The following is a 26,320-nucleotide window of genomic DNA, read 5'->3' on the forward strand; positions in this document are numbered from 1 at the left end:
CTGCTCCGCCGGCCCTCCCAGCGAGGGGCTCTTGCAGAGCAGTGGCTGGCGAGGCTGCGCCGCTCCTTTCTGGGGGGAGACGTGCTCAGTCCTCAGGCGGGACCCCCGGCGTGGGGCCGGTGTCAGGGGGGAACCCACGGGTGCCGCGGGTGGCACTCCCCGCCCCGCCCTGCCGGGCACCGGCGGGGACATGCGCTGACGTGGGGCTGCTTATCCCCAGGTCCGCTCCGCGCCTAGCTCCCGGTCTGGGTGACGTCACGGCCGAGCAGGGTGACGTCACGTCCAGGCAGCGCGACGCTACGGCTGTCCCGGGCCACCGCCGCGTCCTTCCCGGCGCCCGCCGGCAGGTGGCGCCGCTCGGCCGAGCGCTGCGGTCCACCCCGCAGCGGCATCGCCCCTTTAAGGCGCGGAGTCTCGCGAGAGCTGCGGCCGCGCGCGAGAGCGCGGCGGCGGGTGGAAATGGCGGCAGCGCCGGCGGCCGCCGGGGCGGGGATCGCTGCTCCCGCGGCCGAGGGTGCCGAGCCCCCGCCGGAGGCCCCCGCCGCCGAGCCCCCGGCCCCGCCCGAGCCGGGCGCGACCGACGCCGAGCCGGGGTATGCGCGGCCCGCCCCGCGGCCGGGGAGGGTTTCGGGGCGCCCCTCGGGGAGGCCTGGGGCGCCCCGCCGGGGGGGAGGGGGGCTGGGCGGTCCCTGTGCCCCGGGGGGTCCCGGGCCGCGCCCCCCGTCAGGACCCGGGCCTGGGCCGCGCCGGGGCCCTGGGGAACCCGCTTCTGCTCCCGCAGGGGGGATGCCGGCCTGGGGGATGCCGCCGCCGCGCTGGAGACGGAGTCCGCCAACGGCAAGGACCCCCTGGTAGGTTGGTAGGTGCGGGGGGGGCGCGCGGGCGCCGGCTGTCCCCGCGGCGCGGGCCGGGGGCTGAGGTGGCCCTGGGCCACCTGCCCCGGGGGCTGCTCGCCCCCTCCCGCCCCGCCAGCGCGTGTCCCGGACGGGTCGGGTCCGGGTCCAGCGCCCACCCGGGCGGCGCGGGGGGAGGGGAAGGCCCGGGGCGTGCGGTGCAGAGCGGGCGGGCGTGCAGCTCTTCGCCAGAAAACAAAACGTTTGTGTTTAACGAATCCGTGTCTGGCGACACCCGACGCGTTGGCATCAAGAAGCGCCCTCAGCTTTCCGAGGATGCTAAGGCGAGGACGCAGAAGGCGAGGTCACCCGAAAAACCAAAGCCTGAGCGTGTTCCCGTGGTTCAGACGAGAAGGACTTTCTGCCCAGCCCTTTAAAGGATGATTTTGGAAGTTAAATCCTCCCTCATCCGACTAGTTCTAACTGAAACCACGGAATAGTCCCAGCTCGCTCACAGCGTGGCTGTGTATTAAGGGAAGAAAAAAGTTACCCTCTCTGAATTCTCCTGTCTTGACAGGTTACTGCATAAAACCTCTTCCCTGTCTGATTCAGTCGGTCTTTAAGCCAGTCCAAGTCTGCTGATCTGCTCTGGTTGTAGGAAGCTGCTGGGGACACCGCGGAAGCCTTGGACACGCAGGCGGGCTCGGTGGACGAAGAGAACGGGCGGCAGCTCGGCGAGATAGAGCTGCAGTGTGGAATTTGTACCAAATGGTTCACAGCGGACACGTTTGGCATTGATACCACGTACGTAAGCTCTGCTTAACGCTGGGCACAAAACTTGGGTCAGTAGCAGTGGAAGTATATCGAGTGTAAATTCCCAAGGAGCAGGAGCCCGTCTGGGTCCTTGGATGCTTGGAGAGCAGCTTGTTATGTGAATAACAAAAGCTTTACCCCACAGCAGGGAGTGTTTATGTTTTTACATTTCAGCTTTTTTAAAAAAAAAATCTTTGTGCAGACCTCAGGGCTGTCAGAGCCACCCTTGGACTAAGCCACCTGGTGCCTTCGAGGCCTGTAAATGTGACTTGAAAAGCAGAGGGGGCTTCAGCGTGCATTTTCCATTGGCGTGAACAAAAAATAAAATGTTTCTGTAAGTGAGAAGTAAATTCAGCTTGCTTTCTGGAACCAGGTGCTTTTTGTGGTTGGATTTTGTTCCTAAAGTACTCTAGACTTCTGAGGAAAATTAACTGACTCGGGTGGAGCCCCTTGTCCAGAGCTTCTGGATGTTGTCTCTTGTGTTGCTGAATGAATTTCAGGACTTCTCTAAAACAAGAAGATGACACTAGGCTTGGCTTGCTTACGTTTTTCTCAAGAGCTTTGTGTCTTTTCTTGATGCCCATGACAAACATAATTTGATGAAAATGTCATTGAACCTGTAATATGTTTCTGGGGAGGGGGAGAGAATAATTCATTTGTTAACCTAGAATCATTAATTTGTTAATCTGATGTGGTAAGCAAAGTGTACACCAGAACTTACAAATCAACGTGCTCTTTTCCAGATCATGCTTGCCTTTCATGACCAACTACAGTTTCCATTGTAACGTTTGCCACCACAGTGGGAACACATATTTCTTAAGAAAACAAGCAAGTAAGTGTAAAAAAGCACGTTTACTGGAAACTTATGCAGGATAATCCTAGAAGTTTCGTTTTATCTAAAGGCGGTGGAAGAGTTCTGCTTTTCATTTTTCACAATAGACCAGAAAATCCCTTACTGGCCACAAGCATGTGTGGCTTTTTTCTAAAAATGTTTTGCTGCTAACTGTTATGGTGAAAATCCTCTTGTTTTGTGAGGGCTGCTGAGTTAGGGCAGAACTTGTGAGGGTTTTGCTTTTATTCAAGGTAGCGCGGATGCTGTGTGGTTAGCAATTGCTGTACGCGGTGTATGTTCGATCTTCCCCGTGAAGCATAATTCTAGTTCTGGTGTATTTTTATTTTTGAGATCTCAAGGAAATGTGCCTTAGTGCTCTGGCCAACTTAACGTGGCAGTCAAGGACACAAGATGAGCACCCGAAAACTATGTTCTCAAAAGATAAGGTATGGCTGGCATAAAAATCATCACAGATTTCTGTAAGCTATGATTTCAGTGAAGAGCAAGTTCAAACAAATAAATACTATTAGTGAGGCTTTCAGACCCAGACTGTTAAGACTCAGTTTTATTTTATTTTTTTTTTTACAGGATATTATCCCGTTTATTGATAAGTACTGGGAGTGTATGACAACACGACAGAGACCTGGGAAAATGACTTGGCCTAATAATATTGTCAAAACTATGGTAGGTATTTTGAGTTAAATTCTTGGAGGATTTTCAGTGGATGATGTAGTCATCTGATGTTTGTGTTTGCTGAGGTCTGGACTTGGAGCTAAATGGTGAAGATTCTCATGCTGCTAATGTGGTTGATACACATGCTATGTATTAACAGTAAATACTGTGATTTAAACACTTGTTCATGATCGTGATAGGATCTTACACAGGGTAACTTAAATTCCTCTGTCTTAGTGTAAAGAAAGAGATGTGTTCTTGGTGAAAGAGCATCCGGACCCGGGGAGTAAAGACCCAGAAGAAGATTACCCCAAGTTCGGGCTTCTAGACCAGGTACGTAACTAGAGCTGGAAGGAGGCTGTGCTCTGGGGAGTTGGGAGGGAGGTGTGGGAGTTCTCTTTCTCTTTGCTGGTCGCTTATCCTCAGTCAAGCAGGCAAAACTCAGCCAAGCCATGCTGTGAGCCTGTGTTGTGCCAGGCAATGTGTTGGAGTACTCCAGCACCTGGAATTGTTGTGTTCAGGCTTTGCGTGGTAAGCTTGACTGAGTCTATACATCACGCTTTTTGTTGTTGTTGTTTTGCTTTAAATGTCTTTCAGGATCTTGCCAATATTGGTCCTGCATATGATAACCAGAAACAGAACAATGCTGTATCCACAAGCGGAAGCTTAAATGGCAAGTTCTTTAATCAGGTGGCCTTTGGATATCTGGGACTAAGCTGTGTTTTCCCAGTCCTGTTGCTGGATGTCTGTGCAGTTTATGTTAGTTGACGTGCTGCGGTTAAACCTGTTGTGTGAACTGAGGTTATGGTTATGTTCAAACATGTTCAGCCAGCCTCCCTGTGCCTTTCTATAGGGATAGATTAATTTTACATTCTTGTGAAGGTTCAACTTTTCTTTATGGCAGCCAGCTAAGTAAAGATGCTTGCAGGAAAGCTGAGCTGTCTGTTTTGTTTCATGATGGTTTTAATTTGCCTACTTGTATTATTCAGATTTCCCATTTCCCTCACTCTTGAGATAACGCAAGTAGTTGTGGAAAGTATATATTCCTTATAATCACTGCTTGCATTTTGCTGTTCCTTTTTGCGGAATGATAGCAGCTGTGCTAACAACTTTGGCTAGCTTGCTCAGATTACCTAGAGTAATCTTACTGCGGTAATGTTAGCCGTTGATGAGATTTCTTTGTGCGCAAGGCTACAGCATTCTATATTAAACACCCTCAGACAGAGCCTAGCAGGAGGTATCTTGGGCTTTTTGAAGCAGGGTTATAGATGGCTAAGGCTGTGTTGTTTCCATTTCATGCACTGTTTTTTTTTTTTTTTAATTTAATTTCTGGAAGATCTGACAAATATGTGGTGCGACTTCTGTCCTTACAGGTGGAGCCTCTTTGGGAGGTGAATATTTACCTTTCAGCTTCTAAAACTTAAGTATTATTGTTTGCAAAGCTTTTTTGCTCAATTACCTTAGAAGCTAAAGTCAATTAAAAATCAAAAGCGTGCCCTGATGTGATTGCAATAATACTTTAATAGAAAACAACAATTTCACTTTTTAATCTGTAGCAGTTAGAAGCTTTCCATTATCATATTCTGCCCCACTTGACTGGTTTAAAGTTTTATTTTCCACTTACGTTTATTTTAACTTTGTATGATTTGACCTGATACTACGTGTTAAATATTAATGCCTGAAGAGGTGGTCTGAGTCTGTGAGCTGATAGGAAATTCTGATTGTTCAGGCGAGCAGGTGATGACAAACTGGAGAGCCTCGAGGTTTTATCCGCACTAAAACTAGCGAGTGCAGCTGAGATCATGTCACGTTTGTGCAGAATATGGTATTCCTTCAGTGGTTTGAATCCCTTACACCATAAGGGGAATGCTGATAATTTACAAGCTGACTGTATTTTTAATTACAACACAGTACGCAGTCCATAAAGGTGTTTATCTACAGTACATAAAAAGTTCTGTAGTTTTCCTTGTAAATCAAGAGTGATCTATTCTGAACTAGACTAATGATAAAACGCATATACAATTTAACATATTAAAATGTTACACCGATATTAGTTTGATTAAATTTGATATGTAGCTTTTCTGTACCGCACTTTTACTTGTGAGCAGAAATTGGGTGCTGTAATTTTAAAATGATACGCTGTTCAATCATAGTACTGATTTTGGTGATACTGAAGAGAAACACCTCTATTGCTTTACATTTTGACTCAACTTGGGTGTATTTTATTTTATAGATGGAAATTTAACGTTAAGTGCTATTGCTTATGGGCGTCAGCGTGTTTCTTCAGCATAGTGTCACTGGGATGTGATGAGTTTGCTTAAAATCAGATAGTGTGTGCTGTAGGTTGGGTTTTCTGCTACTTTTGCAGAAATAAATTTGAACTGTGACTGGAATCTCCATGAAAGCAAATAGTAATGGTTTTGAAGTGGATCAAAAGATCTACAAACAGCAAGGATTCTTAGCCCTCGCCTTAAAAAGCTTGAGTTGAGCTCATTTGGTGGATAAATCTCACTTAGCTTCCACTCGAAACTTATGTACCTTGTAGTCAACTTCTGCAATGTCTACAAGTTCTAGATTTTTCTGTGCTCGTTTTCAATAGAGTCTGTTTCACATACAACTGTGGGAGAAGGTACTTGAGCTCGTGAACTGGTTTTAATTTGGCTGCTTCTGCCCCTTTCTGTTTGTGGAGATTCCACGCACACGGGCTCTCTCTGATCATCAGCCGCTTAATATGTCGTGGTCTCTGTGTTAAGGGGGAATGGCTGCAGGAGGCAGTGGGAAGGGACGGGGAGCGAAGCGCAAGCAGCAGGACGGAGGGACCACGGGAACGGCCAAGAAAACCAGAAGGTAAGAGGAAAGATGATTCAGTGGCAGTGGTGAGCCACCTGCAGCGAGGCGGTGTACGCTGGTCAGAGGGACAGCTCTACTTTTGATGCCTTTAAGCTGACTTCTGCCTGTCTCTGACCTTGGTAGATTTGAGGGGAATCATGCCATAACCCTGTGATGTTATGGATAGGTCACATGCTAGAAATTATTTGAAACGGGAGATTTTGAAACTGAAACTTGAAATTTTGTCTGTGAAACGAGGATACGCTTGGAAGTAAAGTGGTGTGCGGGCCACGGGCGCCGCAGGTACAGCTCTGCAAGAGGCTGCCCTGGGTTGACTTGTGACTGAGCAGTAGCCACCGTGAGATGCCAGCCTGTAGTTTTTGTGTTTTGCAGTGACCCGTTGTTTTCCGCTCAGCGCTTACCACCCCACGGTTATCCTTTGGAACACCCCTTTAATAAAGATGGGTATCGTTACATCTTGGCTGAGCCTGACCCCCACGCACCTGACCCGGAAAAATTGGAGTTAGACTGTTGGGCAGGAAAGCCTATTCCTGGGGACCTCTACAGAGCCTGCCTGTATGAACGAGTCCTCCTGGCACTGCACGACCGAGGTACAAAGCTTGCTAATCGTATGCAAGTTGTATTAGCCGGCTCTTCTTACGAGGGGCCATCCTCTTTAACCTCATGTTACTGGTTACTGACGTTTCAGACGTAATTGCTTTAAGAGGTGCAAGTGTTAGATCCGCTTCTGTGTGTTCACTTGCCTTCTGACATCGGTGCACGTTAGAAATTGCAAATGAACTGCTCATATCGCCTTCTTTCATCTACGGCAGCTCCTCAGTTAAAGATTTCCGATGACAGACTGACTGTCATCGGTGAGAAGGGCTATTCGATGGTGCGAGCCTCACATGGAGTGCGGAAAGGAGCCTGGTACTTCGAAATATCCATGGATGAGATGCCTCCAGATACAGCTGCCAGATTAGGCTGGTCACAGCCATTAGGTAAATAACTTTACCGGGTATTTCTTAGCAGGGGATTCCAGCCGGGTTCCTGTGTTTCTTTCCCCAGTAATGCAGACCTACAGAGGGTAAGTAATGTTGAGCTTGCCCGCTTCAACGCTGCTTTTCTTAAGGGGAAGCGCTGCAGGCGGTTTAACCCGTGCAGAACTGCAGTCCGGGTGGAGCCTGTGTGCTTTGCGTGCTTGGCCTCGCTTAACACTGGAGTCGATGCAGTTGTATTTGTTAACTGAATGTAATTAGTGTTCTGACACTTGAAGCGGGACATGCAGCCGTGCTCCTGCTACACTCTTGTGTGTTCATGAAGAAATGTTGGTTTCTGCAGGGAACCTCCAGGCACCTCTGGGATATGACAAGTTCAGTTACTCCTGGCGCAGCAAAAAGGGAACAAAGTTTCACCAGTCGATAGGGAAACATTATTCATCTGGCTACGGGCAGGGTGATGTACTGGGCTTTTACATCAGTCTTCCAGAAGATACTGAGACTGCCAAATCACTGCCTGATACGTACAAGGATAAGGTGAGGTGTGGAGTTCGCTGTCGGATTAAGTGTTGGCTAGGGGGACAAGTGGCAAACGGGTTGCTCTGGCCTCACCTTTGCTCCCTTTGAGTGCATCCTTTCCCTCCTGCCTCGGGGTGCCGCTGGCTCGTAGAGGAGAGGTCCAAAGCATTGATCTCAAGAAAACAAAATACCCAGACCCACCCAGAAGTTCTGCAGGGGAAGACTGCTGAATGAGAGTGCCTGCATCTCCTTCCCTCTTCTCTTCCCCTCCTGGTTCTCTCAAACATTTGAGATGTGTGACTTTGCTCTTCACGGGTACTCTGATCCAACAGTCATGCGTATCCCAGAGCACACTCCTGTACGTCTGCCCGTCTTTACTACGTCACTAGAGGTAAGGGGTTTTCTGGCTCACTTCTGAAGTGGTTTTCTAATATTTCAGGCTCTGATCAAATTCAAAAGCTACTTGTACTTTGAAGAGAAGGACTTTGTGGACAAAGCAGAGAAGAGCCTAAAGCAAGCACCTGGAAGCCAGGTAGGTGAAGCTTTGGTAGGTGGAGGATGAAGAACTTTAGGAAGAGCAGAGAGCTGCTGAGACTGGTCTATTGCATGCATTAATTGCTTGCATTTAATGAGCACAAAGGGAGGCTGGTCGTTAGTTAACTGTAAGTTAAACTGCATCTTGAGGATTGGTTTGTAGTTCACAAGTAAGGTCATGAAAGTTAGCATCAATGGGAAAAAACCTCTTCATTTTTCTTTTCAGATAATATTCTTCAAGAACGGTGCCAGCCAAGGAATTGCCTTTAAAGACATCTTTGAAGGAGTTTATTTTCCTGCTATTTCTTTGTACAAAGGCTGCACGGTAAGTGACGTATCTTTGAATGATAATTCCTAAGTCCATCACAGTTGTAGCAATGCTGTGTGAGCACTCTGGGAACGTGTCAAGAAGTGAAGAGGAGAGATGGGAATTACTTGAGTGAAGGGAGTATGGAACAATGCTGTTCATTTGTATGACGTAACTTGATCAAACTCCTGAATGAACACTCTCCTTCCAGGCCAAGGATGTTTGTTCCTGTGGTCTTGCATGGGGCATAGGCAGGCTCAGCAGTCAGAGGGGATGCGGACTAAAGACTGAAAAAAACATTCCTGTTGTGTGGGGTTTTTTAATCTAATACCAAACTTGTCTTCCACAGGTTTCTATAAACTTTGGGCCATATTTCAAGTATCCACCCAGAGATATCACTTACCGTCCGGTAAGTAATAACTGAAGCTTTTTACCCCCTGCTTTGTGGTAGGCTCACAGTGTTGCAACAGAAGGCGGCCGCGATTCTGTTGTGGTGGTGGGAGTCAATTTATACCAAGCCTGTGTCTGTCCTCTTCAATCTTTGTACTTGGTGTAGCCAAAAGGATTGTATTTAAAAATATTTGAGGACAGATAGCCTGATAATTTGGCTAAATTTTAACTGAATAGTAGATGCTGCCTTGTTCTTGACAGATTGTTTTGGGTTTGCCTGTGTTAGCCTCTTCTATCAACAAGAGGCCTCAATTCTTGTTTAAGGACACATTTGGAATTCCACCACCACTCCCGCCCGATGTTTTCAGGAGGGAAACAGAACTGGAAAGCTACTGTGCAACACGGCTAGTCACTCTGTCCTGGGCCTGGACTCCGTGACTGGAGCTGTCTTTCATTCCCTTTGCAGATGAGTGACATGGGCTGGGGTGCTGTTGTAGAACACACGCTGGCAGACGTTCTGTATCACGTAGAGACAGAAGTTGATGGGAGGCGAAGCCCACCCTGGGAGCCATAAAGGAAGCAGGCGGCGTAGCGTTAACAAAAGCAACACAGTGGGTATCCAGTCAAATGGTTTTTATTATAGAGGAACATGCATCACTCAGAGCAAACAAGCTGAAGCCAACGCAGCTCTGGACAGCAGGCGCTGTGTATATTTGTTACCTGCTCAAGACTCACGCTCTACCACTACGCTGGAGTCTAAGTGAATGCAGTTCTAGTATGTATTGTGCAATTTGTGGGCATTTCTTGGAGTCTTCGGTAACTTTTCCAGTGTAGCTAGCTGAAGAAGCAAGCATTGTGTTGAGGTAACTGCTCGTGTGCTGTACCTGGGTTGTAACAGTTCAGTGAGAGCAGGCTGTAGCTGGCCCTACCCGCTGTGTGTACACTTGCAGAAGCAACACTGACGCTTCTGCCAAGCTGTGTTCGGTGAATTGTAAACAACAGCTTCCAGCCAGAAGGATTGTGTTGTAACAAGACTACTGCATGTAAGACTGAAATTTGGGCTTTCGTCCAAACTGTATTTTTTCCCCCCCCCGCAAACTGGAAACCAGTTTAAAAATAAAAGCTTTAACTCTTTTTCTTTTTCTTTTTTTTTTTTTTTTTGGTCTTGCAACTTATGAGTGAGACAAACCCAAAGTAGCTACACTTTAGAGAGCTCTTGAGCTGAAGATCTCCTTCAGCTTGCTGCACTGACAAGTTAGACAGGGCCTCCTGCCAATAATCATCAATACAGAGCTTTGAATGAATAAATAATTTGACATTTTATGTGTCTGTACAGGAAAAATAAATTAGACTTGCTGCACGGGGAGGAGAAGGGAATAAAAGTTTTAGGTAAGTGCTGTTTGTGTTCTGGGGGAAGGAGGGCAGTAAAATCTGGGGTTAAGTCGGTCCTGTGCTGGTCTTCCTGCCTTCCCAGGCAGTGGTCTGGGACCACTCTATTCACTAATTGGCCAAGGCCTATCATAGTGGACACCGCTAATTAAAGCTTTGTTTATTCATTGAAACTAATTAGTTAGGGAGGTCGCAGGGGCCTGACTGGACCAGCATGTGCTCAATGGAGCAAATGCTGGACCAGAAATTTGAGGTCCAAGTAGTTTCAATAAACAAAGCTTTATTTATCTATTGAAACTATGTATTAAATTAGTGGTGTCTACTGTTAAAGGCCTGGATTAATTAGCACAGGCTGTAATTACCCTCTAGTAATTACCGGAGTCACTCCTTCGCCCCTGAAGCAAGCACTGCACCACGAGCCGGTGCAGTCAGCAGCTCCCGGCCGCTGTCTGGGCTAGGCGCTCCCGAAGGTGGTTGGCAAAGTCGACCTGCGTCTGGGACAGGACCTGGTTGATGATGGTCTTTGGCAGCCAGCCCTGGGGAGGAGCAGGGACAGCCCGTCGGTGCGACTTGCCTCGCATGCAGCAGCGCCGGCTGCTGCTTTGAGATGCTCGCCGCAAAACTCACCTTCAGGTCGAGGCTGAGCAGCCACGTTAGCTTGGTTTGGGAAGGACGGCCGGGCAGCGGGCGGAGGATCATACACGTGGGGCCGTTCTCAGCTCTGTAAGAGGACGGGAGTGCACAGTTAAGCCAGCAGTGTCTGACTTTCAGGGTTTCCTCAGCAGTTCTTCCTGCTGAGATGAAGCTTATTACCCAGAGCCAGTGCTAGAAGCTGGAGTGTGAACCTGGCTCCCATTGCACACCCTGTAAGTGAAGGCAAAAGGCGGTTACCTTACAAATCCTTCCTGCTCTGGCATAGCTCCGTACTTGGTGGACATGCCAGCCAGGACACAGGTAGAGCCACGTCTCTTAGAGCACCGGACGCTCACAAAGTCCCGTGGTCCGACAATGTTGCCGGGGGTAGCAGCCGCCTTCTCGTGGGTGATCACTGTGTCCTTTCCAATCTTCTGGAGAATCTGCAGAGTTTAGAATTAAAACATTAATTTCAAGTATTCACTGTAAACACAGCTCAAAGCTAGCTTTGATTACCGTGTGTTCAAATACACGCTCTTACAGAAACTTGGTGTTTACAAGGAGAAAACCTGCAAATATCTGCTTAATTCCAGAATGCAGAATGTTAGTTTTCAATATCTGAAAAGAGAAGGTAGTTCTCTTAATGCTTCTTTTAGTCTGGACAAGCTGTGGAACAGCCAGACGCCCTTCCCTGTGTGGTGGGGTGCTGTGCTGTTTCTCCTCCAGGCGCAGTACAAATGAGCATCAGACCTGGCCCACTCCCTGGCAGTAAAGAGCGATTCCTACAGCGTAAATAGCAGACAAGCTGCTACAGGCTCGCTTCTGCTGCAGCAGCAACGCGATTACTGTGGAACAAGCCCTACGTCCGCAGCAGGATGCAGACAAGGTAAAGCCTGGCTTCTCCGTTCCCAAAGAACGGGTGGAGCAACCCCTGTGCTCCTGCCGTTTTGGGCAGAGCGATTCTCTGGCCCTTGCAGCGCCGCTCGGAGCAGCCCGTGTGCGTGAGCCCCTGGCCGAGCCGCGTCTGACGCGCGCTCCCTACCTTGACTTCTTTGACGTTGGGGTTCCAGTCCCCCATCTGCTCCATGTTGTCCACCAGCTCACCGTACACCGCGTCCAGGGGCTGGTCCACCACCACCTCGAGTCGGAACACCTTGCCCACGTCTGGGAGCACCTTGCTCAGCACTTTGTCTCCGTTACCCTGGGGAGGGGAAGGCAGAATTAATCTCGCAGATATTTACAGGAGGACCAGGTGGAGTCTGCTGCAAAGCAGAGCGCCTACCACCACCGTCTCAGTCTTCCAGCCGTCCTGGTCCTCGAGGATGCTGAGTGATTTCTGGAGGGCTTCCTCCCCTTGCTTGATGTAAGACATTTCCATCTCGCTGAAGGGCTTCTCCTCTAGCCTTGAGCCTGCCGCGGGATCAGACAAAATCGGGAGTGAGCGGAAGAACGCGGCACAGCTAACACATCCAAATGCCAGATAAGCTTTATCTACATCAAATACACTTGTCTGCGCCTAGGGGCCAGGGAAGTAAACTCGGTTCCGGGCTGCTTGCCTGCCTTTGCCGTTTGTTTAGCAAAAGCATGGGCTGCCCACAAGCAGGTTTCCCTCCGGCCACCCTCCAGCCCTGTCCTGTGCCGGTCACCACCCGGCAGAAAGGGGCAGACCCCCGCCTGCTGGGCACTTACTGAGCAAGGTGCTGCTTCTGCGAACCTGGTTGATCCACAGGCCGGGTCCTGCGCTGCGGCAGGCCAGCTTGCTCAGCTCCTGGCTGATGGCAACAGTGGCTTGTCTTCTCAGACCTGAGGGCAGAAAGCGCGTTACTCGCCAGCACCAAGCGCCGCGCTGCAGAGGGCTTGCTATCTTATTCCCCCCCTTCCGGATTTAAACAATACAACATCGAAAAAGTCTCTGCTTCCCCCCTTCGCTGAAGTCCCCGCAGGCACCGAGAGCAGCTGACTGCCATTGCGCTGCTCGGGGCCACAAGCTGTCCTAAACAAACCCAGGCGCTGCGCTGCATGTGGGGAGCCAGCGACAGTTGTAAAAATACCGAGGAGCAATCGTGAGGTGCCCAGGCGGGCCGTATAAACGGAGGACAATAAACACCCTCGCAGCCAGTGGGGGCATCGCCTGTTGCTACCCTCCACGTGCAGCCATCCCTGTCGGACCCCAGCAATAGGTTTGTGACAAAAAGGGTCGTGGAGACAGTAAAACACAAAACCCAGAAAGCAACATGGCATGGGGTGGGGAGAGCCCCCCCGGAGCCCCCAGCCTCCTCCCGCCCTGCCGGCACTGCCCAGGGCAGGCAGCCCATGGAGAGGGGCTTCCCCCAGCCCCGCGTCCTGGCCCCCAGCCCCTCACCGGTCATGTTGCGCAGGTGCCGGTAGGAGATGGCGGCGCAGAGCTTGAACGTTGCGGGCAGCATCTCCCTGGTCTGGATGGAGCTGTGGGTGCTGCGGGCGGGCGTCTCTGTGGTGAGCGCTCCTCTGGCCGGCCCGCGGGGCACTCAGCCTTAAGTACGCCAGCTGAAGGATGCTGGCTTGTCAGCAGGGAGATAAGAGCCATCACTTATGGCAGGGCCACAGGGGCCAAGGCCAGACCTGGCTCCTTGTGCATCTGCCGGGGGCCACGGGTCGCATCCGGCGAGCAGATGCACGCACGTGGGCAGACGTGTGCTCGTATGTGGTGCTGGCACGATGGAGCCTGGCCAGCCCCCATCCGCGCTCCGCAGTGAGCTCCTGCAGCAAGGCGAGGGCAGGAGACGGAGGCACAGACGGGGCTTTGCAGGTGACCCCTGTGCTGGGGATAAACCCCACTGCATGTGGACCCGGGGTCCACAGCACGGCTGCCCCTGCATGGATCAGCTGGCGTGGAGAACAACAGATAACGATTAATTCCAACGTGTAACAACTGATACGGCAGAAAACAACAGATAATGACGGATAACGATGCACAACACCATCTCACAGCACAACCATCCCAGAATAACTGCAGCAAGGCTCAGCCGAGCCGGACACAAGAATGGGGCCGTTTGTCCTTGCCCTGGGGGCCAGACCCACCACAGAGCCCTCGCTGCATTAGAGCCCCCGTGCACAAACCAAACCCTGCAGACTGGGACCTGCCAGCACCACTGGCACCCGTGACCGTGTGCAGGGTGGGTGGGCACCCGGGATGGCCGCGTGCAGCGGGAACACTGGGGATGCTTCGTGCACACTGCATGGACAAGAGCATTTTGGAGCCCTCCCTCACCCCACCAGCACCATGCTGATGCAGCCGCTCTTTCAGCCTACACAAAGCTGAATATTAAACGTGTTAAGCCACTAAGCTCGGGGCTGGGAGCGAGGGGCAGCCCCGTACCTCCCCCAGAGGCTGGTTTATCTGCTGTGGAGCTGGGAGCGGTGGGCAATGGCAGAGCAGCGATAACACTCAAGGATGAAATGACATTTCTGGGATGAGTTACAGCTCCAGAGACCAGCGCTCCCAAGAACCCATGAATCACCAGCTGCTTCCTTTGACGTCAGCCCCTGCACCCTCCCGCAGGGAACCTGACCTTCCTCCCCGCTGTTGCAACAACTTGGCCAAGGGGGAGGTCAGCCACTCCTGCACCAGCACCCCGGCCCCGAGGAGCCCCTCACTGAGCCCCCAAGAGACGGTTTGGGTCCTACCTGCCGCCTGGGAATGGTCCCGCTGCTCCGGCCCTGCCGCCCCCCAGGACAGCTCCTCTCCATCCCTGGGGCTGCTGCTCTCCGTCACGTGCGAGACAAGACACCTTGCACTCGTGTCGGCGATGCGCACGTAGGTGAAGGCGCTGGTAGGACCAGGAGGAAGCCAGAAGCTGCACCATCCCTTTCCCGAATGCTTCCTGGGAAAGTCCCCACACGGGCGTGATTCCCAGGTCCCCGCTGCAGCAATCCCCCCGCGGGGGCTGGGCTTCATCCTCCTGGTCCCCGCATGCCTGCGGACAGCGGGAGGAAAAATCAGGAGGGTTTGAAATCCCTGAGCCGCTGCCGGGAGCTCCTGACCCCCGCAGTGGAGCTCGTGCCGAACACACGCCGAGCACCGACGGGGCTGCGGTGCCTGGGGAGAGCGGTGAGAGCACGGTGCATCACCCCCCGGCACCCAGAGCCCCCCTGCCCGGGGTACACGGCACCGGGGCAGCAGGGAGACCCCTCGGCTGTGGACCAGCCGTGCCCGCTGTTATCCCAGAGGGAGCAGCTGCTCCCGGGCGCAAGGCCTCGGCACAAGGACACGCTGTTGTTTGTGAGAAGAACCAAAACAGCCCAGGCAGAGTCACCCCTCCGGCTGGGGGCTGCGGGGGCTGGAGGGGCACAAGCCCCTCTGTGCCCCGCAGCTGGGGACATGGGGACAGTGATGCTGCCCCGTGGTGCACAAGGCAGGTGCTCCAGGCAGCCAGTCCCCGGAGCGGCACACTGAGACCCCCAGCCTGTCGGGAAGCTGTGCCGAAAGGGTCCCCAGGACCCTCAAGAGGGTCTGGTTAACTGGGACACCCCGAGGACCCTCAACAGCTCCTGATGTGACCTTGGCATCTCCTCCAGTCATCTCTCAGGGGTCCCACGCTGTCACCGTGCCACCGAGCTGCCTGCGGCGTCCGAGCCTGCAAGGGGAAGGGACGGCAGCCCTCCCGCAGCACCGGGGGTGGCACCAGGGGTGGCACCGGTGCTGGGGAGCAGCGTGGTGCCGCGGGTGTCAGGGGTGGGACGGGGGTCCCAGCACCTACCTCGGGCCCTGGGAAGGCACCTCTCCATCAGGGAGATGTGCTGAGATCAGGCAGCCGGGCTGCCTGGCTGAGCCCATGTGTGCTCTAGCACCGCTCACCTGCCTGCGGCAGGATGAGGCCCCAGCCACAGCTCAGACCCACCTAGACCTACCCAGATCCTCGTCTGGGCATGCCAAGCCAGGTCCTGCCAAGCTGGCGGTGCTGGGGGTGCGGGGAGCACGTGGCCGCATCCTGCATGCCAGCAAGGGGATGCCTGGGAAGATGGCATGGCCCCGCTCCAGGACAGGCACCCAGCACCCTCCCACCCACATCTGTGGGGGCCAGAGGAGAGAGAAAACGCTGGGGGAGGTAAAACGGCTGAGAAAGCCCCTGCAGCCCCCGCTGGGTCCCCAACCCCCTCAACATGCCCCCCACGCACCCGTGGAAAGCAATCACATGGCTGTATTTGCAGCTTTTAGCTTAAAAATGTACATCCAGGCGCTCCACGTACAAATATTTACAATTGTTTACAAATGTACAAAACCGGATTGAATGTAAACCAAAGGTGTCAGAGGCAGGGATTCACCGGGACCCCTGGGACCCCCCAGCCCACGTATGCTGTCCCTTGCACCGCCATGCACGGTGCCTGCACACTGCACACCCACACGTGCTGTCCCTTGCACGCCCTACCCGATACGCACTGCCTGACCTTTGCACGCCCACGTGCACTGTCCCTTGCACACCCGCTGCCTGCCCCTCGTGCACCCACGCGTGCTCACCGCCCCCTGCTCATCCAACCCCACAGGCAAGGCTTGGGCACCCCGAGGCTGCCCTGAGCTGTCCCCTGAGGACAGAGGGAGCCCCCCCCACGCCCACCCCCACTCAAGAAAATCCCCTTCTCCGAGTCCATTTCACACCGTGGAGGATGGAGCAGGAGGGGCAGGCTGTGCTTCCCCCGAGGCGGGGGGGCTGTCAGGCTGACCCTGTCCCTCCTGCTGCAGCACAGCCAGGGGGAGCTGGGGGTGACACCCCCCTCCAAGGCTGCCTCTGTCTCTATCTGGAGAGCGCAGGCAGCCCCGCAGCCCCTCGGTGCCCGCAAGGGTTGTGCATCGAGCTGGCAGTAAGGTAACAGGCTCAAATGGTCCCTGCCCGAGCCCCTTCCCCTGGCAGCGGCAGGGGGGCAGCTGGGCACGGCACCCCCCAGGAAGAGGCTGGATGCGCAGTGGGGCTGGGGGAAAGGGGCCGGGGGCTGGGGTCAAGCAGACTCTGCCCCATTGCCTCTCCATCACCCCCTGCCCACCCTCACCAGCCTGTGCCAGCATCCTGCCTCGCCTCCACGAGCATCCCTGGAGACCCTGGCCCCAGCGCTGGTCCGAGATAACCCTGAGAAAGGGGGGGGGGTGGGGGGCGGGCTGGGGGCTTCCCGGCCCCAGCGGCTCCCCCGGGATGGCGAGAGGGGTCAGGACAGTGCCGGGGCTCGGCAGGCAGAGTTGGCCGCAGGAGTGTGCGAGTTCACAGCGGCTGGGTGGGGGGGTTGGATGGTGGTGCCGATGGTGTAGTCAGCTGGCTGTGAGGGACAGACAGCGGGCAGTGAGCCAGGGGGGTCTCAAGGAGACCCCAGGGCAAACCGTGTCCGTCCGTCCCCCAATCACCCCATCTCTTACGTGGCGTCGGAAGAGCCGCTGCAGAAGGCTGCGCTTGGGGGGCTCGGGCAGCTGCGTCCAGTCCAGGTCAGGGGAGCGGGTCCCGCTGGGTCCAAACACGTTGAGGTCCTTGAAGCACTCAGTCTCAATCATCTGGGGGGGGGGACAGGTCACTCGGAGGGCAGGCACAGGCCGCCCCAGCAGCACCACAGCATGGCAGGACCCCCCAGTGCCCCACAGCCCTGGTACCTCGTTCTGCCAGGGGATGGAGACGCTGCCGGTGGCGAACTTGGTGTAGAAATCGCTGTCGGTTTGGTCCAAGTTGACGCCTTTCACCGTTGAGAACTGCTCGATGTCCAGCACGTCCTTGCAATAAACCGCCCGGGGCTGCGGGGGCCACGGAGCTGTCAGTGGGGGGAGCGGGGCTCACCCCCCCCCCCCCCCCCCCGGGGTCCCCCCCGGCCCAGCCCCTTACGTCTGGCACAAAGGAGGGTGTCGTGATGCCGGCCTCCAGGCGCTTGAAGTTGATGGTCCTGAAGAAGGGATGGCGCTTCACCTCGGCCGCCCCGTCAGCTCCGCAGCCCAGCCGCTGCTTGGGGTCCTTGGCCAGGAGCTGGGGAGGGGGACGGGTGGTCACGGTGGGGGCCACGGAGCCAGCCCCACCCCCCGAGGGTACCGGCAGGTCCCAGGGTCTCCAGCTCACCATCTTGCAGATGGCCCGGGCATCCTCACTGAACTTGTCCGAGTACAGCTCCTGCTCCTCCTGCACCCGCTTCTCCACCTCCTCACGCTTCACCCGCTCCTTGCGGGCGCGGAAGGGTGACTGCCCCTCAATCATCTCGTACACCAGGCAGCCCAGGCCCCACCAGTCGGGGCTGAAGGTGTAGCGCTCGTTGTTGATCACCTCCGGGGCTGCGAGGCACAGCCCCAGAGCCATCAGCGGCTGGGCACACCGTGGCGCAGGGACCCCCAGGCCAGCCCGGCCGGCGCAGCCCCCACGCTCACCCATGTAGCCGACAGTGCCCACGCGGCCGCGGATGGTCTCGCCCTCAGGGATCTTGATGGCCAGCCCCAGGTCGGAGATCCGGATGTGTCCTGGGCAGGGAAGGGGTTCATCCCAAGGGATGGTGCCCTCGCCCAGCATCCCAGGGAACAGCCACCCCACATCCCTGCACATCCTCCCCAAAACACAGCCAGAGAACCCCCAGGAGGCACACAGACACCCAACCCCAGAGCCAAGAGCATGTGCAGAGCCCAGCCCAGCACCTCCCTCCTCACCATCATCATCCAGCAGGATGTTCTCCGGCTTCAGGTCCCTGCAGGGACAGAGGGATGGCTCAGCACAGAGCAGTCCCGCCCCGCTGGCCCTGTGCCCGCACCACGCTCACCGGTACACGATGCCCTCCTGGTGCAGGTGCTGGAGCCCACAGCAGATCTCCGCTGCGTAGAAGACCACGCGCTCGTCCTCGAAGCCAGGGTTGCCCATGTTGTAGATGTGGAACTTGAGGTCGCCGCCATTCATGATGGTCAGCACCAGGCAGAGCGCGTCCTTCGTCTCGTAGGCATAGGCCAGGCTCACCTGTGCGCCCATCCCGGCCATCAGCATCGGCACTGGCCCCCCCGGCCCCCCGGCCCCTCCAGAGAGCACAACGCACCACGAACCGGCTGTTGACCTTCTCCAGGATCTGCTTCTCGTTCAGGGCCATCGCCTCCCCTTTCCGCTTCTTGATCCGCTTCTTCTCCAACTTTTTGCAGGCGTACATCTTCCCCGTGGCCCGCACCTGGCAGGCACACACCTGGGGGGGGGGCACACATGGACAGCGGCGGGGTGAGCCCCCACCAGCCCACCCCATCCCCCCTCCCTTTGTGGCCGCACCTCTCCAAAACCGCCCTTGCCCAGGATCCGGTACTGCCGAAATGTGTCCTTGGTGACCGACTGCCTGAAACGCACAGCCCTAGGCACATCAGCCCCGCCGCCCCCCCAGACCCCCCCACCCTAAGACCCCCCAGACTCCTCACTCACCTCTCCAGGTACTTCCACTGCAGGAACCGGTCAAAATACATGCTGTCACAGTAGTCGGTGAAGGGGTCCCCGCTCAGGTGCTCGTGCAGGGTGCTGCAGGGGCAGAGGGGGCGGCTGGCGTCACCTGCAGCCCCCCCGCACGCCCGTCCCCGTCCCCGGGCAGGCACTCACCGCAGGCAGCTGCTGAAGAGGTCCTTGTAGGGGCTCTTCTGCAGGTCCTGCAGGCACTGGCTGGCGTGGGGCTGGCCGACCTCGGGCAGGAAATCTGGGGACTGCCCGGGGGGAGCAGACGGCTGCACGCTCACCCCCTGGGTGCATCGCTCCCGCATCCCACCCATCATCCCAGTTGGGCAATGGGACCTTCTGGGATGCCCGGAGAGCAGGGACATGGCTTTGTGGCCAGCAAGGGACCCCTCCTGCTGCTCCCATCCCACCCTCACCCCATCCTGCCCTGGGGGGGGAAAGCCCCCCAGACTCACCTCCTGCTTGAGGAACTGGCAGATGATCTCCTCCCCCATCTCCTTCCGCTTCTCATCCGGGGAGAGCTCGTAGTCCGCCTGGGATGCCCGGGGAGAGGAGGGTGCTGCAGCCAGTGGCACAGGGCATGGCTCTGCCCTGTGCCCCCCGCCAAGCCCCCTGCTCCCCCGGACGAGGCACGTCTGCCTGGCTGTGGGGCCAGGGAGCTGCTTGCACCCCCGTGCCATGGGCAGCTGCCTGCTGCGGGGCTTGTGGTGGTGCAGGCAGCCCCGGGGGGGTCCCACCCTGCTCCCCGCAACAGGGGAGTGGGCTGCCACCCTCAGGCCCACCACAGCCCCAGCAGCTCTTGTTATTCAAAGAGAGGAAAAATGTCCCGCAAGAGCTCTGGCAGCCGGCACAAGCAGGGGCCACTTCATAGGCACATGCTCCCCATCAGCAGCCCCCGTGGCTGCCGGGTCTTTGTGCACCCCAGAGGCCCCGGCTGCTCCCCACGAAGCCCCCAGCCCCTGGAAAGCTGACCCTGCTGCGCAGGGCACTCACACACTGCTGACACAAACCGTGCGGTAATGGGAAACATGGATCGTTTTATGAGGTTTGTTCTTCCCATTCGCCAACATCTGAGACCTGGCACCAGGGTGAACCTCGCAGCAGGCGCCGCTGGATTCTGAGCTTGCTGGGATGGAGAGTCCCCTTCCCCCAGTGCACCCCGCAGCACGGCAGGATGGGGGGGTCTCTGCCTCCCCTGCAGCCCCCCGGGTGCCACTCCACAGCCACCACCCTGGGCCCCACACTGCGAACCGGCCGTGGCAGTGGCCAAAACCCCAACTAGCCCCATCCTGGGAAAACGCCTCCATAAGTCACCGTCCCCCAGCAGAGCCGGCGCGGTGGCATCCCGCGGGGACCCTCACCACAGCGTCCAGGAAGCGGATGCAGCGCAGGAGCTCCGGCCGCGTCTCGCAGAACTGCCGGAAGAGCAGCCGGCCGATGGGCTGCTTCTGGCACAGGCTGCTGTAGTCCCGCTCTGCAAGGGAAGGTGGGACGTGCCACGCACCGCACCGAGCACGTGCCACAGCCCTGCGCCTGCCATGTCCCCCACGCAGCCACTACCCGGTGCCGTGTCGGGCCCCCCGCCCCAGCTCCCGACGCCTTCCCCGGCTCACCCAGGCCCTTCCGCAGCTCATCGCACTGGCTGACATGCGGGAACCGGAGGATCTCCCTCCACTTCTTGCTCCTGCCTTTCCGCTTGCCACCACCTCCTGCAGCCGGGGGGGGGGGGGGGAGGGGGAGAGACGGTCGTGCTGCCAGGGTGGGCATCACTGCCCCGGCCCGGCTGGCAACAGGGAGCAGAGCCCCTGCCCAGCACTGCAGAGCCACTCAGTTTGGGGTCTCCCGCATCTCACCACTGCTGGTCCCCAGACCCCATCACTCACAGACATTACCCGCATGCCACCAGCACTGGGGCTTTAGCCAGCTTTAAAGCAACACGGGAAAACACATCCTCAGCCCAGGAGAGGGCTCTGACCCCCAAGGGGACCCTCATCCCGAGGAGTTGAGGGGATCTGCACGTGCTCATGGCTCCCAGCCTCACGCCAGGGCAGCAACGGGATCCCCTTCAGCATCACCAGGTGCCAGAGAGGGCTGGACCCAAACGTGCATGCTTCCTCCCCAAACAATGCCGTGGTCCCACATCTCTCCCTCCAGTAAACATCTGGCTTCCTTATCCCCCCCAGAGCTGCTCATCCTGCCCGTGGGGCCGCAGCAGCCCGGCCTCTGCCTTTGCAGGACGGGGACCCGCTGGGTGAGGAGGGGGCAGGGGGACGCCCCCACCGCAGCAGCCGCTCCTCCCGGGCTTGCAGGCGGATGCTTGGTGCGTGAAGTCATCCCCGCAGGGACCCGACATCAGCGCGGGTCTGAGCTGGTGGCCGGCCAGCACCGCCCGCTGCCGGCCCCGGTGACGCCGAGACGAGCCCGTGGGACGCCGCGGTGCTGGGCTCCGGCGGGGCTGGCGTTTCGGCCGGGCAGAGCTTCCTGCCCGCATCGGCTCGCTTCCTCCGGCAGGAACAGGGGCAGCGTGAGCGGGCACGGGTCCCTGGGCACCCCGCTCACCCTGGCACCGGTGGCACGGGGTCTGGAGCACTCGCTGCCCGAGGAAGAGGAGCAGCCGCTCCCCTCGCCCCACGGTGCCCAGGCTGGAGCCCCCCGGTTGGTGAGCAAAGGGGTGATGCCCTGGCAAGGACCCTGCACCTGCCCCAGGAGCCATCCGACACGGGACAGACACGGGACGGGGCCCCGGCAGCCCCGACCTCGCAGGGATGCTCCGAGGCTGTGGCTTCGTGGCCGGGCTCAGGGACATGCTGCCCACACAGTTCCCTCCCTGCCTGTTCCACAGACTCTGCAGGTATCCCCCCCAGCACCCTGCTCCGCCTGGTGCTCCTTCCAAATTTCAACTTGCCCGCTGCAACAATAAAAATAAATCAACGCTTGTCACCTGCACCCCAACACTTCTCCCCTGGCTGAGTCAGAAGCGTTTTGCTTCCACACAGGCTCCTGCCGCAGCATCCTCCTTCCCCGCTCTGCTCTCGCCTGCAGCGTGCCAGGCACGGCACAGCTGGGGGGAGCCGGGACGAGCTCTGTGTCCCCAGCGCACAGCCCGTCCCCAGAGCATTTCTGGGTGAGACTGCACCAACCCCCACCTGCGGCAGAGCTGCCCCAGACCACCGAGGCCTCAGGGCTCGGAGTGGGACCCGCTCCTCTGCCCGGAGTGTGTTCCAGCAAAGCAAAACCCATCCTGCTCCCTCCCCAGTGCCCCCAGTCGCCACTACCTCTCCCACCCCAGCCTGTCACTGCAGCGGGGGAAGCAGAGACATGGGTCCCACCAGGACACCGAGCTAGAGCCCGCATGAGACCCAAAGACCTCAAAGTAAAGGAGGAAAAAAAAGATACACAAGTGCCAAGCTGGCGCAAGGCGCAGGGCAGTCAGGAGCCTCAGCAAGCGCTCAGACTGCTCCTGCCACCCACGGCTGCTCCGGGGGGTGGGTCCCAGCCCACTGTGGGGCAGGACCACCCCCACCTGCAGACCCCGTGGAAGCGACCCTGCCCTCGCCTCTGCTCCCCAGGGTGCAGCCGCATCCCAGCAGCGCTGCACAAAGGGCTGGCAGCCCTTCCTGGCCCGGCACAGGGCTGTGGGCACGGCAGGGGGCCCGGGCACAGCCACCCACCGCCAGCACGGACCCCTTGGTGCTGGGCAGCAGAGCACCAATGGGGACACCCCAGAAGTGGCCAGCCCCTCTCCCACAGCATCCTCTGCCGGGTCAGGGCAGCCAAGAAAGAGGACACGTGGGGAGCAGCCGTGCTGGGCATCCCGCTGCTGCCTGCTCCCTGCCTGCGCAGACGAGGCCGGGCAGCGGGATGCGCAAGGGAAGATAACACGAGAAGAGGGCACTCGCCTCAGCCCTGCTCCCCCCAAGTGAACCATGCCGGGAAAACCCCACGAGGATGCTGCCAAGCCGACCACGGCAACCAGGAAAGCTGCAGAAAGCAAAATAAAGCCGTTTCTCAGCAGAAAGGAGCCCACATACCAAACAGGGAGGTGCGTTACACCAACGCAGCTCCTGGCAGCAAAAGCCCCGCAGCGGGCAGGAGCGTGTCCCCCGCAGCGGGTAGCATGCGGCGAGACGGTGCTGATGCCCAGTGAGGTGCAGAGCCACCTGCCTCCGCCCCGACAGGCCATAAAGCCTTACTCACCGCCCCTTATCTCTTCCGTGCCCACACGCTCCTGGGTTTTTACCCCAGGCACTTCCGCAGGCGGCCAAGCCCTGCTGGCTCCCCGAGCCCTCCGGGACATCAGCGCTCCCTCGAAGGCTCCAGCGGCCCCAGCTGAGCTGGGCACAGAGCCCAGGGTGGCCGGCCACAGACCCCTTCAGCCCTCGTGGGGCTGGGTAGAGGGAACAGCCCCTCCGACCACCTTTCAGGGGGCAAAGCCCCCAGGTGCGCAGCAGGAAGGGCCATGAGGGGCCCTGCAGCAGAGCAAGGCCCTTTTGAGGGCAACAGCGGGTGGCAGCAGCTCAAGGAGCCCCTCAAACCACAGAGACCCCCAACACGCAGCCTAGCCCAGTGCTGGCATCTACCCACGCCACGTTCAGGGTCTGACGCTGCACGTGGTACCGGACTGATGCTGCCAGCACCCCCAAAAGCACCAGGGGTGTGGGGCTGCTGCCCCAGCCAAGCCCCCCCAGCACACCTTGAGGATGGCAGAATTTGGCCAAATGCAATTAACAGGTGGCGGTGGCTGCTCCAGGGTGCCAGGGCTGGACCTTGCCGAACCCCTTGCGCCTTTCACACGAGGCTGGCCCGTGACACCCACACGTGGGGGTCCCCTGGCCATGGCCGGCAGGGTCTCAGCCTTCTGCTGAGGCGGCTCCTGTCCTGTCCATGCCGCCAGGGAGGGAAGCAGCTGCCCAGCCAGGACCCAGCCCTCCATCCTGCTCTGCTTCCCGGCTTCCGGCACCTCTTGCAGCCGGCGCACGCTGACATTAACCCATTTGGCACCCGTGGTGGCAGAGCCCCTGGTACCGTCGAGGCCAAGACCCCCTTCTGGCTCTGGCGAGGCTCCGGCGCAGCGTGCGGCAGCCGTCGTGCATCCCACGGGACAGGAGCAGGGTCCAGCCCTGAGCAGGGAGCATCGTGTGAACGCCTGGCCGGCTGCTCCAGCCTCCCAACGCCAGACCTCTCCGGCCCCTGCACACGGGTCATCCCCGCGGCATCTCCAGCGCTGCTGGAAGCGACCGTGATGGGGGTAAGAAACCTTTAGAAAACGGGGATTTAAAAAAAAATAAAATGGGATCCCCTCCGAGCGGCCCCGTCCCCTGCAGGGCTGGGCCAGCGCCGGTGGCCGGTGGCTTTTGGGGCCGGTGGCTTTTTGGTCACAATGGTTTTGCGACGAGGGCGCCGGCTTCCCAAAGGAAACCCAAAGCAAACAAAGGCGCCTGTGCTGGCCCAGGACCCACACCAAGCCCTGCTCTGGCGGGGCGCGGGGGCTCGCAGCCTTTTGCCCCCCAGGCCTCGTCCCAGCTCCCGCAGGGCTCACACCGGGGCGGCAGCTCCGGCACCGGTGAGGCCGTGGTTTTCCTGGCAGCGCCCGTTTTGCCCAGGCCTGCGCCGAGCTGTCCTGGCACCGGCGAAGTTTTGCTCGTGTGAGCCCCGTCACGCCAGGCACGTCCTGCTGGCACGGGCAGACGGGTGTCCCGTGTCCCGGGTGTCCCGGGTGTCCCGTGTCCCGGGTGTCCCAGTACGGCCGCTCCTGGGGAACGGCTCCGGCACGGCTCGGTGCCCTCTCTGCCCCGCGCCCCGGGGGCACCGACCGACGGACGCGTCCCACGGCCCCGGGGCAGCCGGTCCCTCCCGGGGGCTCGGCGATGCCAACCGCGATGAGCCCACCCGGCCCGGACGGAAGGGGCCCGGGGTGCCCGCGGGGGGGGCCCCGAGCCGAGGGTGCCCGCTGGGAGGGGGCGCGGGGCGGGGGGCCGGGATGCAGCGCGGGACCGGGAGGGGAGCGGGATGCCGCCCGGGCCGGCGGGACGCGGTACCTTCGCGGGCCTTCAGCAGGACGGTGTTGGCCACGATGTTCTCCAGCTCCATGGCGCGGGGGGGCCGGCGGCGCAGCCCCGCCGCCCGCACACCATGCCCGGCGCGGCGCTGCCCCGGCCCGGCGGCGCGGGGCGGGCCGGCACCTCCCGCCGCTACCGGCCGCCTCCGGGGGCGCGTCACCCCCATGACGTCACGGGCCGCCCCCTGGCGTCACGGGCTTATGTAAGGGGCAGCGCCGCGCCCCCCCGCACGGGGGCGCCCCCCCCCTTCGGGGTGTCCCGTCCCCCCCCCGGCTCGGAGGTCGGGCGAGAGCAGCACCTGGCACACGCCCCCCCTTGGGGGGGTCAACCCTGCGCCCCCAGCAGCCGCCGGTAGCACAGCAGCCTCCCCCCCAGCACCGAGACCCCAACCCACGGGGGGGGGGGAAAGCCCTGGAGCACAGGACCCCTGGGCAGGCAGAGGGGCTGGGGCAACCCTTGCTCCCCAAAACACCCCACTGTCCCGTGTGTGCCGCCCCCCCCCCCCCCCCCCCCCAACAAGAGGGGCGGCAGAGCAGCGAAACCGAACAAGCCGTTTCCTCCCGGGGATTTTCCAGCTGCAGGAGCCACTGGCCCGTGGAGCTTTGGCTTCTTGTTAAAGCAAGAAATGGCATTTCCTTGTTTACGCCACTTCCACCGCCAAGCTCGCAGGACCCCCCACTCGAGTCTCCACGAGGAAACATGACGGGGAAAACCCCTTTTCTCCCCAGAAGCCAGAAGCTCACGGGGAAATGTTTCCCCAGGCTGCCCCGCCGGCGGGGGGCTCTGTCCCAGCCCCTCCGCGCCACCTTTGCCTTCCAGGGGGCTGCTGGGCGGGTGGAGCATGGCTCGTCCACGAGCCGCTTCGGAAGAGAAAAGCTACTCGGGGGGACCCCCTCTGCCACCCACCCCCCTGCACACGCACTTCCCCCAGTGTTTTGCTTCGCAGGGAAATGAAACGAGAGGTTCTGCAGCACAGCCCGCTCCGCTCGCCGCCGTTTTCTCTTTCCTGCTTGCGCGCCGGAGGCTCCCACCGCCTGGCAGCTGCCCAAAGCCAACCCAGGCCTGGCTGCTGCCTCCACCGCTGCGCTGGAAAGCTCCAGCCCC

At 58.4% G+C, this 26,320-nt stretch overlaps 3 protein-coding genes across 5 annotated transcripts; 1 reads left to right on the forward strand and 2 right to left on the reverse strand.

Moving 5' to 3' along the window:
• The first annotated feature begins 440 nt into the window (after positions 1 to 440).
• On the forward strand, positions 441 to 9,861 carry ASH2L (ASH2 like, histone lysine methyltransferase complex subunit). 2 transcript variants are annotated; one of them, XM_040617968.1, is made up of 17 exons: positions 441 to 593; positions 782 to 851; positions 1,492 to 1,637; positions 2,390 to 2,478; positions 2,830 to 2,924; positions 3,067 to 3,162; positions 3,388 to 3,483; positions 3,748 to 3,823; positions 4,524 to 4,541; positions 5,904 to 5,997; positions 6,373 to 6,590; positions 6,813 to 6,980; positions 7,321 to 7,514; positions 7,936 to 8,028; positions 8,257 to 8,355; positions 8,687 to 8,746; positions 9,194 to 9,861. In XM_040617968.1, exons 1-17 carry the CDS (start codon positions 460 to 462, stop codon positions 9,299 to 9,301), a joined length of 1,854 nt encoding a protein of 617 aa, XP_040473902.1. In that variant the 5' UTR covers positions 441 to 459; the 3' UTR covers positions 9,302 to 9,861. The 2 variants fall into 2 exon arrangements, with proteins under 2 accessions (XP_040473902.1, XP_040473903.1); XM_040617969.1 differs by lacking the exon at positions 4,524 to 4,541.
• STAR (steroidogenic acute regulatory protein) lies at positions 9,346 to 15,815 on the reverse strand. Of its 2 annotated transcripts, XM_040617971.1 has the most exons (9): positions 15,290 to 15,815; positions 14,416 to 14,705; positions 13,112 to 13,614; positions 12,439 to 12,552; positions 12,032 to 12,159; positions 11,792 to 11,950; positions 11,008 to 11,192; positions 10,744 to 10,837; positions 9,346 to 10,652 (listed from the first exon to the last, which is right to left on the reverse strand). In XM_040617971.1, exons 3-9 carry the CDS (start codon positions 13,173 to 13,175, stop codon positions 10,545 to 10,547), a joined length of 852 nt encoding a protein of 283 aa, XP_040473905.1. In that variant the 5' UTR covers positions 13,176 to 13,614; positions 14,416 to 14,705; positions 15,290 to 15,815; the 3' UTR covers positions 9,346 to 10,544. The 2 variants fall into 2 exon arrangements, with proteins under 2 accessions (XP_040473905.1, XP_040473907.1); XM_040617973.1 differs by lacking the exons at positions 14,416 to 14,705; positions 15,290 to 15,815 and having other exon boundaries at positions 13,112 to 14,395.
• Positions 15,816 to 15,909: 94 nt separating this feature from the next.
• On the reverse strand, positions 15,910 to 25,340 carry LOC121099260 (G protein-coupled receptor kinase 5-like). The gene is made up of 16 exons (XM_040617970.1): positions 25,196 to 25,340; positions 20,771 to 20,866; positions 20,519 to 20,631; positions 19,613 to 19,690; positions 19,305 to 19,405; positions 19,134 to 19,226; positions 18,987 to 19,050; positions 18,766 to 18,906; positions 18,499 to 18,689; positions 18,389 to 18,426; positions 18,116 to 18,205; positions 17,814 to 18,022; positions 17,586 to 17,723; positions 17,360 to 17,497; positions 17,132 to 17,263; positions 15,910 to 17,034 (listed from the first exon to the last, which is right to left on the reverse strand). The coding sequence occupies exons 1-16, from the start codon at positions 25,245 to 25,247 to the stop codon at positions 16,927 to 16,929; spliced, it is 1,782 nt and encodes a 593-aa protein (XP_040473904.1). The 5' UTR covers positions 25,248 to 25,340; the 3' UTR covers positions 15,910 to 16,926.
• Between the last annotated feature and the right edge of the window lie 980 nt (positions 25,341 to 26,320).

The sequence above is a fragment of the Falco naumanni genome, chromosome 19, assembly GCF_017639655.2.
Source record: "Falco naumanni isolate bFalNau1 chromosome 19, bFalNau1.pat, whole genome shotgun sequence".
In the NCBI taxonomy this organism is placed as follows: Eukaryota; Metazoa; Chordata; class Aves; order Falconiformes; family Falconidae; genus Falco; species Falco naumanni.

What these genes read in the sequence shown, in the direction of transcription:
- STAR (XM_040617971.1), bottom strand. Translation starts at nt 13,175, where the DNA reads ATGCTGCCCGCAACGTTCAAGCTCTGCGCCGCCATCTCCTACCGGCAC. An exon ending in GAGCAGGAAGGATTTGTAAG is followed by an intron (nt 10,838 to 11,007) that starts GTAACCGCCTTT and finishes GTCCTCTTACAG; the next exon opens with AGCTGAGAACGGCCCCACGT. An exon ending in TGCTCAGCCTCGACCTGAAG is followed by an intron (nt 10,653 to 10,743) that starts GTGAGTTTTGCG and finishes GCTCCTCCCCAG; the next exon opens with GGCTGGCTGCCAAAGACCAT.
- ASH2L (XM_040617968.1), top strand. Translation starts at nt 460, where the DNA reads ATGGCGGCAGCGCCGGCGGCCGCCGGGGCGGGGATCGCTGCTCCCGCG. An exon ending in GCGACCGACGCCGAGCCGGG is followed by an intron (nt 594 to 781) that starts GTATGCGCGGCC and finishes CTGCTCCCGCAG; the next exon opens with GGGGGATGCCGGCCTGGGGG. An exon ending in CTTTGTACAAAGGCTGCACG is followed by an intron (nt 8,356 to 8,686) that starts GTAAGTGACGTA and finishes TGTCTTCCACAG; the next exon opens with GTTTCTATAAACTTTGGGCC.
- LOC121099260 (XM_040617970.1), bottom strand. Translation starts at nt 25,247, where the DNA reads ATGGAGCTGGAGAACATCGTGGCCAACACCGTCCTGCTGAAGGCCCGC. An exon ending in CCTGCTGAAGGCCCGCGAAG is followed by an intron (nt 20,867 to 25,195) that starts GTACCGCGTCCC and finishes CCCCGGCTGCAG; the next exon opens with GAGGTGGTGGCAAGCGGAAA. An exon ending in AGCGGCTCTTCCGACGCCAC is followed by an intron (nt 17,035 to 17,131) that starts GTAAGAGATGGG and finishes TGTCCCTCACAG; the next exon opens with CCAGCTGACTACACCATCGG.